Consider the following 14,302-nt stretch of genomic DNA (forward strand, 5'->3'; position numbering starts at 1 on the left):
TGTATAATTTCAATTAGTACATCCTATTGCATATTATTCATAACAACGAGACATCGATCTCCATTAACCCTCTGTTTTTAACGATAAAATTCCCAACAATTTCAACGGGATCGCGTCCATCGAAAGTCGTTAGTCTGATTAAACCAACGAAAGATAGAACAGGCGATTGCCCGGAAGCTATGAATGAAATTTCGGGTTGGAGACAAACAGCTTGGATATATGGGACGTGAGGATGAGTGGTCTATGACAGTGGTCGGAACTAGTTCAAAGACACTAATTTGTAATGCACACGGCCGGACACTCTTCAACTTCTGATGACCTTCCCCGGCAAGTTACCTTGATGCATGTCGGCGTCGTTGGGAAACTCTCCGCTACGGATACGTAGATTTCCACCGTGTTGTCTTGTTTGCAACGCCCCTTGTACCTTTCACTGGAAAATGTAGCTCCGGTCCTTTGAAACCGCCCGGCCAGCCAGGCCCTTAATCAAAGTTGACAAAGTTACCGGCGTTCCTTCCGCGGTACTTGAGGATTTATTTGTAAACGTGGCATCAAACAGAAATTACGAACGGTTTGGAGGAAAACCTGTGGTCGGCAGTTCCTTCCACCAACCCTTTGTAACGCGCGGAACTGATTTCACCCATGCGGACAATTAACGAGGACAATTAGCAATCCACTGCGACGAACTCGAGAATATCGACAAAACTTGCGCAGCTACTTCGACTACAACAAATATTTATGATAAACGGCAGGAAGATTCTCTCTTGCGTCTTTCATTTGCGTGCTTCCAAATATCATTCATTCGCTACGAAACAAGGGTCCATTACGATCAGCGAGCAGGAAACAATTGCGTTGCCTCTTACGATGTTCGTGGAACCGATTATGCAGCGGATGAAATTGTTTACCGACAATAGGTGTATTTAAACGCTTAATAACGATAACAGGTAAACGAGTTGGCGATATAAAGTTTAATTAAATACATATTTACCGAACCAAGTTCCTATCTCTTAGCTGAAGCTTGACGTTAAATACTAGCTCTAGTACTCAGTGCGTTAGTATTTTATTCAGTCTCCCATTGTTACCTCCCATCCCATCGTCTTTGCCTTTTCAGTTCATCTCGAATGCCCTCGCTGCGTCCGAAAAATTCCTCACCAGTTACATTTCTCCAGCATTGTGCTACCCTGACAAGCTTAGAATAGGAATTCAAGGCGGTGAATGGGGAAAAGCCGAAAGGCACGATCACGCACAATTGCAACGATGGGCGCTGAACGTTTCCACGTAGTTTCGCGGTCGGCTAACTTCTGTCGGCACAGCGTACGGATATCTTGTCGGTAGGTAAGTTGGCGGCCGTGGCCCAGCGAAAAGTGAAAATTTTCGCGCGATCCTGACACCAGCGCCCATAAATTTCCGCAAGAACTCTCGTCGTGGACAAAGCGGCGTGCTTCTCCGCTGCCGGGAACTTTCCAGCTGGTGAAAAAGTGAGACACGCGGGACAGCGTTTACGCGTGGCAAGAAAGGTACCGGGCTGGAGAGGGAAAAAAGTCAGGGAACCGGTGATGAAAGAAGCTATTTTTTCTGCTAGATAGGCGAACTGTTCCTTCCGCAAAATGATATTTCATAATTATCGCCGTCCATTCTTCTGTTTTTCTTCTTACTGTACTTGTAATTGTTGCGGTTGCACAATACGATTTGAGCAACGTGTCTTTTTTATATCTTCGATAAGATTGATATAATAATTGAAACGTACATAAGCCGTTGTAATTTTAAACTGTACAATTTTTAATATCGTCGCAGGTGCTTTAATCGACGGAAAATGTAGTTGGTGCGTTACTTAAAAAAAATATCAGCATTATGGAAGCGGTTTAATGGCCAATTAAAATAGTTTCTGGCACGTTGGAGGGCTTGCAAAGTTTCTTCTTCGAATATTAAAAATTTCAGTTTTCCCAACTCTCGATAATAAAATCATTAACTGTTAATAACAGAATATATAATTATAAAAATCTGAATAATAATAATAATCGTGAAAAATAATATTTCCGCCCGGTTATGACGCTAATAAAATTTTTAAATGCTTCCTATATAACGTATTCGTGAAAATGGCTTTCTGCAAGTTGCCAAATACTTTTCTTTTGCCACTCTATTTAAATTACATTGCGAGTGCGTTGAATACACGATAACGTATTTGCGAATTGTCACGTGAATTATTGATTATACGAAGCACGCAACTATCCGAGTCCATGACGCGGCACGATTTTTCGAAAACGAAGAAAACAATGAACGAATAAAACATATGCGTCGAAACTGATTTGATTTTCCAGCGTGCAGCGCTCATGAATTTCAAAACATTTTCAAACTTGGTGCCGGCTCGCATAGAAAAGTGGATTGCATCAGACCGTACGAAATTCGTCGCAGTGTACTCAAGGCAACGCTGCTCCACGATGAATAATTACGCAATCATCTCGTTGCAACAATATCGCAATAACGTTCTCCGTAACAGTTAAACAGTAATTTCCGTTTCGCGTCATTTGTTATGCAACATGTCCTAGCCAACGCAATGCATACATTCATTTGCGCAATAATTGCTGAAACATCAACGACACGTTTGGGACAGAAGATGCGACGAATCTAGAATTCCATCCTCGAAAATCCCAAACAATCGTATCACCTTCGAATATCGTGTTTCTGGGTTCGAGACATCGATAAATCGATTACGTATTTAGCTTTTTCAACGCCGAATTCCTTTTCAGCCTGCGAGAAACATATTTTTTCAGACGAGCTTGTAAAGACGAAGATGTTTGTTTGATCTACGAGTTCTACGAAACCCACGTATCCTCGGTGATACGAAAATTAAGAACAGTATTTTATCTTTACTGTCTGGATGTTTATGCAAATTCATGTTTTTACGAAGAAAACTAAAGCGCTAGAACCTACGTTAACAATTCTACAAATTGGAAACTACACAAGAGCGATGATGTCATAAACATAATTTTCTAAATGTACCTTAGAATTTACCATCGTTTGTATCAATTTCTTGGCACGAGTGAAACGAAAAGATTAAGAAGAAGCGAAAACAGATCGGTTCGACGCCTGAGAAGTTGAAACGTTATAACGAGTGTACTATACTTGGCACATATATTTTCCATATTTTTACGCATTCCATAAATCTGTACACCTTTAAATTCCCTATAAACTATAAAAATATAACTTGGCAACTTTGAAATCTGAAAATCTTCCAACCGCGAAAAATCAAACCTGAAGCCTGCCCTTGTCGATCACTGGCGGAGAGAGCACCAGCTCTCGCCACGTTTCTCCGCCCATAGTACAGCGAATCGGTCCTCGAGAAAACGAGGAAATAGCATACGGAAAGAATCCTCAAGCCTTTCTTCGTCCTTCCGACGATCTCTCTTGGCAGAATTTTTTTTCTTAACGATGATCTTTTTACGATTTTTCAGAATGCTGGCAACTCGTGATAAAAAGCGTGAACGTACCGGCGACGGTGAAGGCCGACGACACCGATTACGTGATCCTAGACTGTGACTACGATCTCGAGAACACGCCGAGCAAGGGATTAGTCGTGAAATGGTTCTTCAACACCAACGAAGTGGCTTACCAATGGATATACGGCAGGGAACCTTTGGCTGGAGATACCGCGCGGAAGTACATCGACCTGCAGTACAAAGCCAGCGACGATCCGTACACCAAGTACCGAGCCATGAAATTGAATAAGCCCGGTATCGATCTTACCGGCGAGTACACGTGCGTCATATTCACTTACGCGGACGAGCAGTCTGCAAGCGGCTCCATGGTTGTGTATTGTAAGTATCCCGCTATTTACGGCCAACCGCCATTGATTTACGATCCTTTATGTCGATTTATGCTGGATAGAATGCCAGGCCAATTATCCTTCTACCGGTATGGTTCCGCGATTTTCTTCTTTTTCCTCTCTCTCTCTTTTTATCTTCTCTTTTTTAACCTACCATTCACCGTAGCTTACTTCTTTATTCCTCTATTCGATTGCAAACGCGTGTCGCGTCAACGATGAATATCACGATCTCGATTTCTCACTGCCAACAGACGTTGCTTCGCGCCAACGTTACGATAATCGCTCTAATTGTTGGTATTTATTCAGTAACAGATATAATGTAAGAGTTAAACCCATTAGTTACCCGATTACTTGACACGACGGATCAGATGCACCTTCGATAGATGCACCTTGGTATGTTACCAACGAAACAATACATCGCGACCTTGAGATACCCACAGTTAAAGAAGAAATATCCAAATTCAGTAACAGATATAATATAACAGTTAACAACCACCAAAATCCATCAGTTACTTGACACGACGGATCAGATGCGCAGACTAAAAACACAATGGCCTTTAGATTTAAGCATTAGATTCAACTATAATCAAACATACTATACACTCTTATAGTGCAAGTTACAGTACCACGCCAAAATAATTTACTTTTAATTGTCAATGAGAATCGATTGTAAAAAGTCTATCAAATAAAAAAAAATCAGTAATAGATATAACATAAGAATTAACAACCACCAAAACTCACTAGTTACCCAATTACTTGACTCGACGGATCAGATCCGCAGACTAAAAACACAATGCCCTTTAGATTTAAGCATTAGATTCAACTATAATCAAACATACTATACACTCTTATAATCCAAGTTACTACCAAGTACCACACCAAAATAATTTACTTTTAATTGTCAATGAGAATTGATCGTAAAAATTCTATCAAATAAAAAAAAAAGAAAATTTTTGGTATTCCACATTGGTATTATCTTAGTATCTTAGCACGTTGGTATCTAGTTATAGCGCGAACAAGATTGCGAAATATTTCCTGTGACACGCGCTGTATATTTATAGAAGATTTGCAGAAGAATTGCAGAAGATCGCAATATTGGCTTGATTTCGTAAAGATTAAACTAGATTTAAATTCTCTTCGCGTGTAATCGGCACACTCAACCACACCGTCAAATATTCAATTCTAGATGATAATATCGACGTCAACAACGCAGATCGAAACGTCAGATTTCAGCTGAGATTATTAATATAATCCACGGATTTATCGATATTTCTTTCTTTTTTTTCTTTTTTGTATCGAATATGAAATCGGGATAGTGTCGAGTCAGGCGGTAGTTTCGCTCCTCATCCTCCACCATCATTCTCCCGGAAGGATCGATTGTTCCTCGAGGAACCGTTTAAAATGCTTCAAAGAGGAATCGAGCTGATCGGTCAGGTTTCTTCGGCGAGAAGAATATTATCAGCAAAGAACGATGTAATTTCCCTTTTGCCTGTTGTCGTTCCAAGAAGAGGATAATTTTCGGCATAATTTAGGACGCAATGGCGACAGAAAAGAATCGATGACACAGATTCCGATATCCGTTTCGCCGAGAATATCGTCCAGTCAATATCAGCTATCAAAAAGTATCGCTCGAAAAATTGTGTGACGTAAGACACGATAAGACGACAGTCTGTTAAAAAGTTTCCGGAGATGAGGAAATATAATGTCTCATAACGGACATGAGGTAATTCGAGGGAATATGATCCGTTAAAAAAATTGATTAGAAACTTTTCGAATAATAATTTAGTAACTAATAACATATAAAAGATAGTATTCTATAATATTTCGCTATCGCATAACAAATATCCCTTTTCAGAAGATATTTGGAAACATTCGATTCGAATTAATTTCGTTCGTGTATTTGAGGTGATTGGTGAAGGTGCCCACAAGAAATACTCTTGATGTTCAATAAAAAGGTTTATTAAACTATCAACAGTCAACAATTTACTATCAAAACTATCAAAACTAACTATCAAAATTCTCGAACGCAAATCGTAGGTTAAGGGGTTAAAGTTCATGAAACTTTAGTCTATTAATTCCGTTATTCGCTTAATAACATTCTTGGAGCTACTACGTTTTAGATACTACTATGATTTAATACAGTGATTAAAAATACACCCAAAGCCTCGCCGGGGGCGACCGAAATCACCCTGAAAGTATAATCCAATTTTCGGAGCGCGCAATTTTTCAGTAACGGCTTAGCGTCGGCTATCGATGTGGCAAGATTTTTTCTCTTTCTTTTTTCTCCCGTTTCCCCCCCCCCCTTTTTTTTTTAAATCCTATTGACGCTATTGGAATTCTGTTTTCGCGCGCATTAAATAAAACAAGAATATAAAGAGGAGCGAAACGAAAGAAACGTAAAAATGGGACAACAGAAACGCGAGACGCGACGCTATTGCTCTCGCGACATTGACTTCGAAACTCTGATTGTACACTCGCCGTGAAAAGATATATACAATATATATACAGTAGGAGACAAAAATACGTGGACAGATAATGGAAATAGGTGCAGGTGTTTACGCAAACGTATAAATATTAATTTCAATTATTTACTATTTTATTTTTTATTTATTATTGCTTAGTCCGTGCCTTTCGGCTTTGGACGAGCTTTCGGCTTTACATCTCGTTTACCTATTTCGCTTCTTGTATATCTACCTCTCCTCTTATCCATTCCATTATATCGCACTCCCTTAATTATTCTGTCTCTAAAACCATGGCAACTTTTGGGCTTTTGCCTCCTTCCTGTGCTTCCTTATTGCCGTCTTGTATTGCCCTTTTCTTCTCTATTATTGTCTTTAGTTCTGTCAGTCTTTCTCCAGCCTCGTTTAGTATTTCAGTTATTTACTAAATAAAACTACAAAGACACGTAAGAAATAAAATTGAAGTATGTGACACTGCACGATGCTAGTTCGGTTATAGTTCATCGATACCCACTTCCACCACCTGTCCAATTATTTTTCTCACCGACTGTAAACGAACGTGTTAAGATATCGCGTGTTGCTTTGTGACGCATGATAAGTACGCAATATTTGTCAAGTCATGTAGCATTTTTACACGCCCCGCGTAGTTTGACGTGACGTCCCGCGAGCTAGAGTGATGTCGCGTGAAATAATTCTTGAAATTGCAACGCGACACGGAACAAAAGGCGCCGCCAGGCTCGATCGAAACGAAACCAGAGACCGACGTTCGTTCTCCACAGAGCCCGTGAATTTTTACCTGCGCGACAATAATTTGTTACGCGCGTAATTAGCACCGAAACGGTTTCAATCATAATCAGAGAGTACACGCGTCACGCACGATGTAATTAACCTGGACGATTAAAAAGGATAAAAATGGAACGGGAGTGACGATACTCGCGTCGAGGAGAAATTTCACAATTCACACAAAGAATTATTATAATCCTTAACACGTTGACTGCCGCGCCTGTTTTCGATGAAATCTCCTTCAGGCCACGAGTGTGGTGTAGATTATTCCGACCGAATGGTTTCTTATGCCACCACAGTTAGAAAAGCAATCAAATGGTAACGAAAACTTGGCATTCGACTTCTTCTGGGAATTTCTGTTGTAAACGCTTTCACGGTTTACGAAATTGCAACAAGGAAGGATGTAAATATTAGAAGATTTAGAGAATTATTGGCTGCAAAATTATTAGGCTTGTCTGAGAATACAAAAAATCCTTGTCTTACACAGAGTCAGTATAATGTCGCTGTTTGGAAAAATGATTCCGGAAGAAGCGTTAGACGCGCACGCAAACTATGTTATGCGGATAAAAGACGTCGAATTTAAAGAAAACAACCACTTATCGTCCAAATTGTCCCGACCAACCTCAGCTTTGTACAGAACGCTTTAAAGTTGTACATTCTAAGTAATTTTCTTAATAAACCATTTTCGTATTACTTTTATAACAATTCGATAGTTTTATTACTTCCTGTGGAATATCTTTTCAAATACTTACGACGATCCTTCGCAAGTAGGCAAATAAGCATCCCACGACTAGGGTGACACGGTCCGATCAGCTGTTACCCGAATATGGGTAACGCGACAGTCAACGTGTTAATGGTTAACGCTAGAACTACCGATGGTTAACACGAAGCTGTTTCTACCACAACCAGTCCAAATGACTGGTCTTTAAAAAATACGTAATAATAGAATATTTTTACATTTTTCGATTTACTACTTTCTTACAGAAGGAATTCCATGTTATGTAGTATATTTTTGGTATTATTAATCCATCCGGGACCATCGTTCCTAAACGAGGATTGACACATTTATAAAATCGTAGAACCAGTCGTTTTCACTGCTGTGGCATTTCTAGTGTTAGCGTCTAGCGATCGATTCGCAATTTTCCTGATAATTGATATCGTCATATCGAATGATACGCAGTAAAAATTTTCAAAACGTGTGACAAGTTGTACGGAACGAGGAAATTGATTAATTGGGATTCGATAAACAGATTGCAGAACCCTTTTACACTTCGACAAGTGCCAATCATTTTGACTGGTATTTGTATAAGTAGCTTTAATACGAAATTATTTTCAGTTTGAATACATAAAAAACAAAATAAAATTCTTAAAAATATTATTCTTTTAGCTATCGTTGCGAAAGTCATTGCACCATTGCGGAAGAAGATATAACAACACGAAGTAGGAATTTTAAAATAAAATTGCAAAACCAATCAATTTGACTGATGTGATAGTTCTAGTGTTAACATAAGTCTTAGTATAGCTTTATAATACGTGAAATAATATCGAAATGTTTTTACTACGAGTATACTATTCGTCGAATAAATTTTTCCAATAACAACGTGTTTTTAATAATTTGCTGTTTCACTTTTGCGATAAGTGGATTACGTGATGCTCCATGATAATTATTCGATCGATCGTTATCATTGTTTTATCGGATTATAAACACATCCTGATAAATATGTGCGTATGCTATTTCGTTTTTCTTTCGAAATTTAGTAAATTTATTTATATGTGACTGTGAAATTGAAATACGATGATTGGAGTAAGGTGTTACGCAAAATGATACATTTGATAACGATATAAATAGGGGAAGGGTATTAATAAAAAGGTTGTTTGAATTTATAATTATACCAGATGAATTTGTAATACGTTATCCATCCATGTCGATAAAAATTATACGTTGGATTTTCACACATTCGGAAAATTAACAAAACTACGCGACAGTGTGATTAACGCGACACCTACGATGATATCGTTACAGGTGGAAATCGTTCGGTTTCGATATCAGGCAAATGTAAATGAGACTTTAATTAAATAAGCAAATTACCCTTGAAAAACAGTTATATATTCCCTCGTGAGGTAATTAAATTGGTAAAACGTAATATGCACACAATAACAACTTTCCTATGAACAATAACAATTAATTTTACCAAAAACATTATCTAATGGGCATAAATTAATTATGAAATTTGCAAAGGATATGTAATTACAAAATACCAGAACGAAATCAACTTCGCTCCAGGTGCATCCAATTCTAATTAATGAAAATTAATATTGTTAATATCTTCAAAATCGTTTTAGCATCGTTTACAACGTTATACTTCTTGCTCATCAAATTCCCAGTGAAGTAGCTTTAACTTATCAAAGCATTTTAATACGAAATTTTATGCTCCAACGATTCTATTCGTGAAACACGTAATTAACTTGTTTGTTTTAACAGTTTCTTAGCTTCGCTTTCTACTCTTTTGATACAACCACTCGGTTTTAATTAAATTACATTTCAACTATATTGCGTAACATGAAGTCTAAAAACGATATAAGATTTGTTGCATCATCTTTATCGTGTAGGTTGATCCTAAAAATAAAAGTCTGTACAAATATCTCTTTAAATTCTAACATTTTTTTCTTTTTTATTTGAATAAATCGTTAATACACTTTTGCTGCAAATTCCTTCCCTCCATTCGTTTTCAAAAATTCATTCCAAAAGATATTCGTTGCAATTTTCTTTTTGACAATTACCTACAACGCTACCTAAAATTTCCTATTTTTTCCAATTAAAATTTTCCTCCAGTCTCGTTCATCCTATAACGCCGTTCTGTATTCCCTAACACCATGTTATTGCCAATTCCAATTTCAACGAATCATCCAAACGTGCGAGAGGATTCTCGTAATTCAGCACACCGTATACACGAAACAAAGAGGATAGATATGTTCGTGGAGTGACGTTCGGGTATTCTTCGGCAATAAAGTCGATGACTAATTATCGATCCGTGAAAGAGAAACTACGCATCGTGTGACGCGCGAGTAACACGCAAAAGATCAAAGTGCCGCCCTCTCCAAGTGCTTGCAAATATTTACCTGGCAAGGTTGAGGCAGCGTAACTTACGGACAAATTATTTTGACGATAAGACGCTGGTTCACGATGAAAAACTTTCCGCGATCTTTTCGACGATTTAAAATGCTAACCGGCAACAGTTATACACTGACCTGTACCATTATTATAACACTTACTTACTATGTATAAATTAACTTACAGAAGACATTGACAATAGACTCGTCTCTTACAAATAAATTGTTGACACTTTATGCGTTTATCGGAAATTGAAATTTCCAAAAATGCATCGTAGGCGTATAATATTCAAAAAAATATATCCAAAAAAATGTTCGGAATTTTCAATAGCCGTCCGTTTATGGCACGGACAGGCCCATTCCTCCCCTAGTTGTAAACCTAAGGACTCAAAGGTCAGGGAAACCCCCGGTCGGGAAGGCACGACGGATGGACGAGACTCAACGGCTGGGAGAGAGAATCAGCAACGTACTAAGACGGTTCATCGTGAGACATCGTACCGGGTGAAATATTTCACTCCCAACAAGATCTTACCACCGCCGTGTTCATAACATCACATTTTACTTTTATATAAAATGTGCAAATTTTATAGAACAGTGCTGGATTACTCTAACTAGTTGATCTATTAGATTACTAGATCTACTAGTGTTACGTCGCGTGAAACAATTCGCACACCATCCCTCGTTGCCCGGCCATCAACAGTCCACGTGTCATTATTCAGACTCTGAATAAACCTAAGGGCCCACCATAGAACGTAAACACTTTGAAGTTAATGTTTTTAACGTAGTCCTTTTCGCTTGAAGGAATCGGTAATCCTGTAAGTATTTTGTTTTATGAATGGTCCTTAGAACAGTCCTTAGGTTTATTGTGCGCTCTTACAAATTACGGAAAAGCGGGTTTTCTCATGAAGAATGTCACACACGAGCCACGTTGGTAAGAGGCTTCCTCCACCTATTCTCATTCATTAACGTTGGTCATAACCAATGGGCTTACCCTCACTTGCCTAACGAAAAGTGTCAGCAACGAATCCGCTTTCTTCGTATCTAAAACCCACCCACAACGAGCTTTCCTGCGTGATGACACGAGAGCGAAGAGTCAGTAAAAGTCAGTTATCACAGTCGCCAAGTCGAAGACAGTCGATCGACAGAAGTCAAATCACCACAGTGGTCAAGTCAGAGTCGAATCTCGACAACAGTGAAAGTCAAGACATAGTCGCCAAGTCAGAGTCGAATCTCGAAAACAGTGAAAGTCAAGACACAGTGGCCAAGTCAGAGTCGAATCTCGACAATAGTGAAAGTCAAGACATAGTCGCCAAGTCAGGGTCGAATCTCGACAACAGTGAAGGTCAAGACATAGTCGCCAAGTCAGAGTCGAATCTCGAAAACAGTGAAAGTCAAGACACAGTCGCCAAGTCAGAGTCGAATCTCGACAATAGTGAAAGTCAAGACATAGTCGCCAAGTCAGGGTCGAATCTCGACAACAGTGAAGGTCAAGACATAGTCGCCAAGTCAGAGTCGAATCTCGAAAACAGTGAAAGTCAAGACACAGTGGCCAAGTCAGAGTCGAATCTCGACAATAGTGAAAGTCAAGACATAGTCGCCAAGTCAGGGTCGAATCTCGACAACAGTGAAGGTCAAGACATAGTCGCCAAGTCAGAGTCGAATCTCGAAAACAGTGAAAGTCAAGACACAGTGGCCAAGTCAGAGTCGAATCTCGACAACAGTGAAAGTCAAGACATAGTCGCCAAGTCAGAGTCGAATCTCGACAACAGTGAAAGTCAAGACACAGTCGCCAAGTCAGAGTCGAATCTCGACAACAGTGAAGGTCAAGACATAGTCGCCAAGTCAGGGTCGAATCTCGACAACAGTGAAAGTCAAGACACAGTCGCCGATACGAAAAGAGTCTCAGGCCGTACTCGCTCGCAGTTTGGCAGTCAACATACTCACAATTGTATCAAATATTGAAGTTATTGAATTGTTGGAAATATATATATTATAACCTGTTAAAATCAGCGTTATACTCACTCAACCACCCCTATTATCCTAATCGAAATAGGGGATCGATCTATTCGTGGCGTCGATTATTCGAATCGTAATGGGAATTTGCGACTCCCGTTGACGCGCTTCTTCGAGATCGCGCCTCTCCGCGAACGGTCGAAACAACTAGATCTACCAGATTACTCGATCTGTTAAACCTCTTCCACCTTGAGTCATTAAGTCATTGAGTCGTTAAGTCATTCGAGGTACGCGATATCGACCGATCGATTTGACCTGACCAGTTGCTCTTTAGTCGATAATTCGCAACAACAAGATACGTATTACAAGCACGCGGATTTAAATTTACAAGCAAACAGCAGGTTAATAAATTCATTGAATCGTCGCTATTTCGTATGAAATGGGAATAGCTGGCCGACCGAGACTCGACAAACAGCTCAAAGTTTCATTCCGATCTGTTACACCGTTGCCTCCTTCGCATCGTGTACATACAAGTGGTAGAAAGCGTACGTTTAACTTTCGAGTTGGAACTTTCAAGCATTTTAATGCTTTCAGCCCAACCACCAACGTTTGCAGGGCGGAGGCTCGATTTAAAATGTTTCAAGTTGTTTCGTTAGGATGGTACAAGTCGCCAGCAATTTTCTGTTTCTTTTCTCTCTACGAACTTCCATTTCTACATGAAAGTTAATCCACACGCTTTTACTAAAGAAAACGCTGCCCAGCCATGAAAACTTCTACCCTCCAAGATGAACTTGAACCATCTGAGTCTCGCCAGCTGAGATACCTGATCCCGTGAAATTAATCTTTCGCCCTGTATCTTCCTTTCTTATAATCCCTCTTCTACTTGGTCAAAGCTTCTCTTTATACCGTCGTTTCTCTCTCATGAACCAACATCCTACTATTTTTACAGATTTCATCCCTTTTTCCGACGTGCTTACGATCAAATCGGTGACGAAGGACAGTTTAGACGCGTTAACGTCCCATGAGAAACTACAAAGGGATGAATGAAAAATTCATTTCCATTTTTCATCCTACCAAAAGATAGTCTTTTCCCATTTTTCCAAAACTATTTAAATGCAGCAAGCGTAGACACGTTTGTCGAGCCACAAAAATTCAATCAGAACCATCGCTATAGAATCGAGCGAATGGGTGCGCGTCCGATCAAGGGCTGTAACCGATCACATTCGTTCTCGTGTTGTGTGATCGGAGGAGATTGATCGTTGAACCGATTTGGTTATGAATTTTCACTATATTTATACACAAACTGCAGTGTATTCGTGTGTTCCATTATATATGTATATGCTCGTTTTAACATTGCGATTCTAACTGATTTTGCTTATTCCGGCGTGACCGTAGATTCTGACTATTCTGACCAACGATTGCCTCTTTCCTCGTTCTTTATACCTCGTATCCTCCCCTCCATTGCACGTTGCGCCCTTGCAAGGGGGTAGATCAAGACCCAGTGCTGTGTGGCAGTGTTCGTCGAAGTAGTTGAACGCGCACCCCTACAGAAATATTCGAGAGCGTGCGAGTTACGTTGTGAGAACCATGAGATTCGTCGTTGCATGACGGATTGGAAATTCTGAGGTTTATAACAGGGTTTCGGTTATTGAGCTATGGAAAAGTGTTAAAATTAAAAGTACATGCTACTGCAAATCCGCAAAATTACCGTTTGAGCGGTAACACGCAGGCGATCGTAGTACTAAAAACCTATTTCTCAAAAAATAGCGGTTGGGTCTGACCGTGATACATGTCGTTATGAGACTCAACAACCATCTTTCTATCAAAATTTCACTAATGTATTTTTCTTTGCCAAACCTTAACACTAGAACTACCGATAGTTAACACGAAGCTGTTTCTACCAAAACCAGTGAAAATGACTTTTTAACGAAATACCTAATAATGGAATATTTTTATATTTATTGATTTATTACTTTCTTCCAGAAAGAATTCCATGTTATAGTAGTAGTACATTTTTACAACTACAAACGAGGGTTAGCACATTTATAAAAAAATCGTAGAACCAGTCATTTTGACTGGTGTGGTATTTCTAGCGTCAGCATTTATGTTGGAATACAACGATATTAATCGCATACAGACGAGGTGATTGATCGAACAGATTCTTCCCTTCGTTGCC

General features: G+C 39.3%; 1 protein-coding gene across 2 annotated transcripts in view; it reads left to right on the forward strand.

The window, feature by feature from the left end:
- Positions 1–14,302, forward strand: part of LOC117166586 (uncharacterized) — a 540,713-nt gene that overhangs the window by 483,994 nt on the left and 42,417 nt on the right. For both annotated transcript variants that reach the window (XM_033350673.2, XM_033350674.2), the window contains exon 2: positions 3,450–3,812. In XM_033350673.2, the coding sequence (XP_033206564.1) occupies positions 3,450–3,812 (363 nt within the window). The remainder of the gene's footprint in view (positions 1–3,449; positions 3,813–14,302) is intronic.

This window comes from Bombus vancouverensis, chromosome 4 (assembly GCF_051014615.1).
Source record: "Bombus vancouverensis nearcticus chromosome 4, iyBomVanc1_principal, whole genome shotgun sequence".
Taxonomy (NCBI): domain Eukaryota; kingdom Metazoa; phylum Arthropoda; class Insecta; order Hymenoptera; family Apidae; genus Bombus; species Bombus vancouverensis.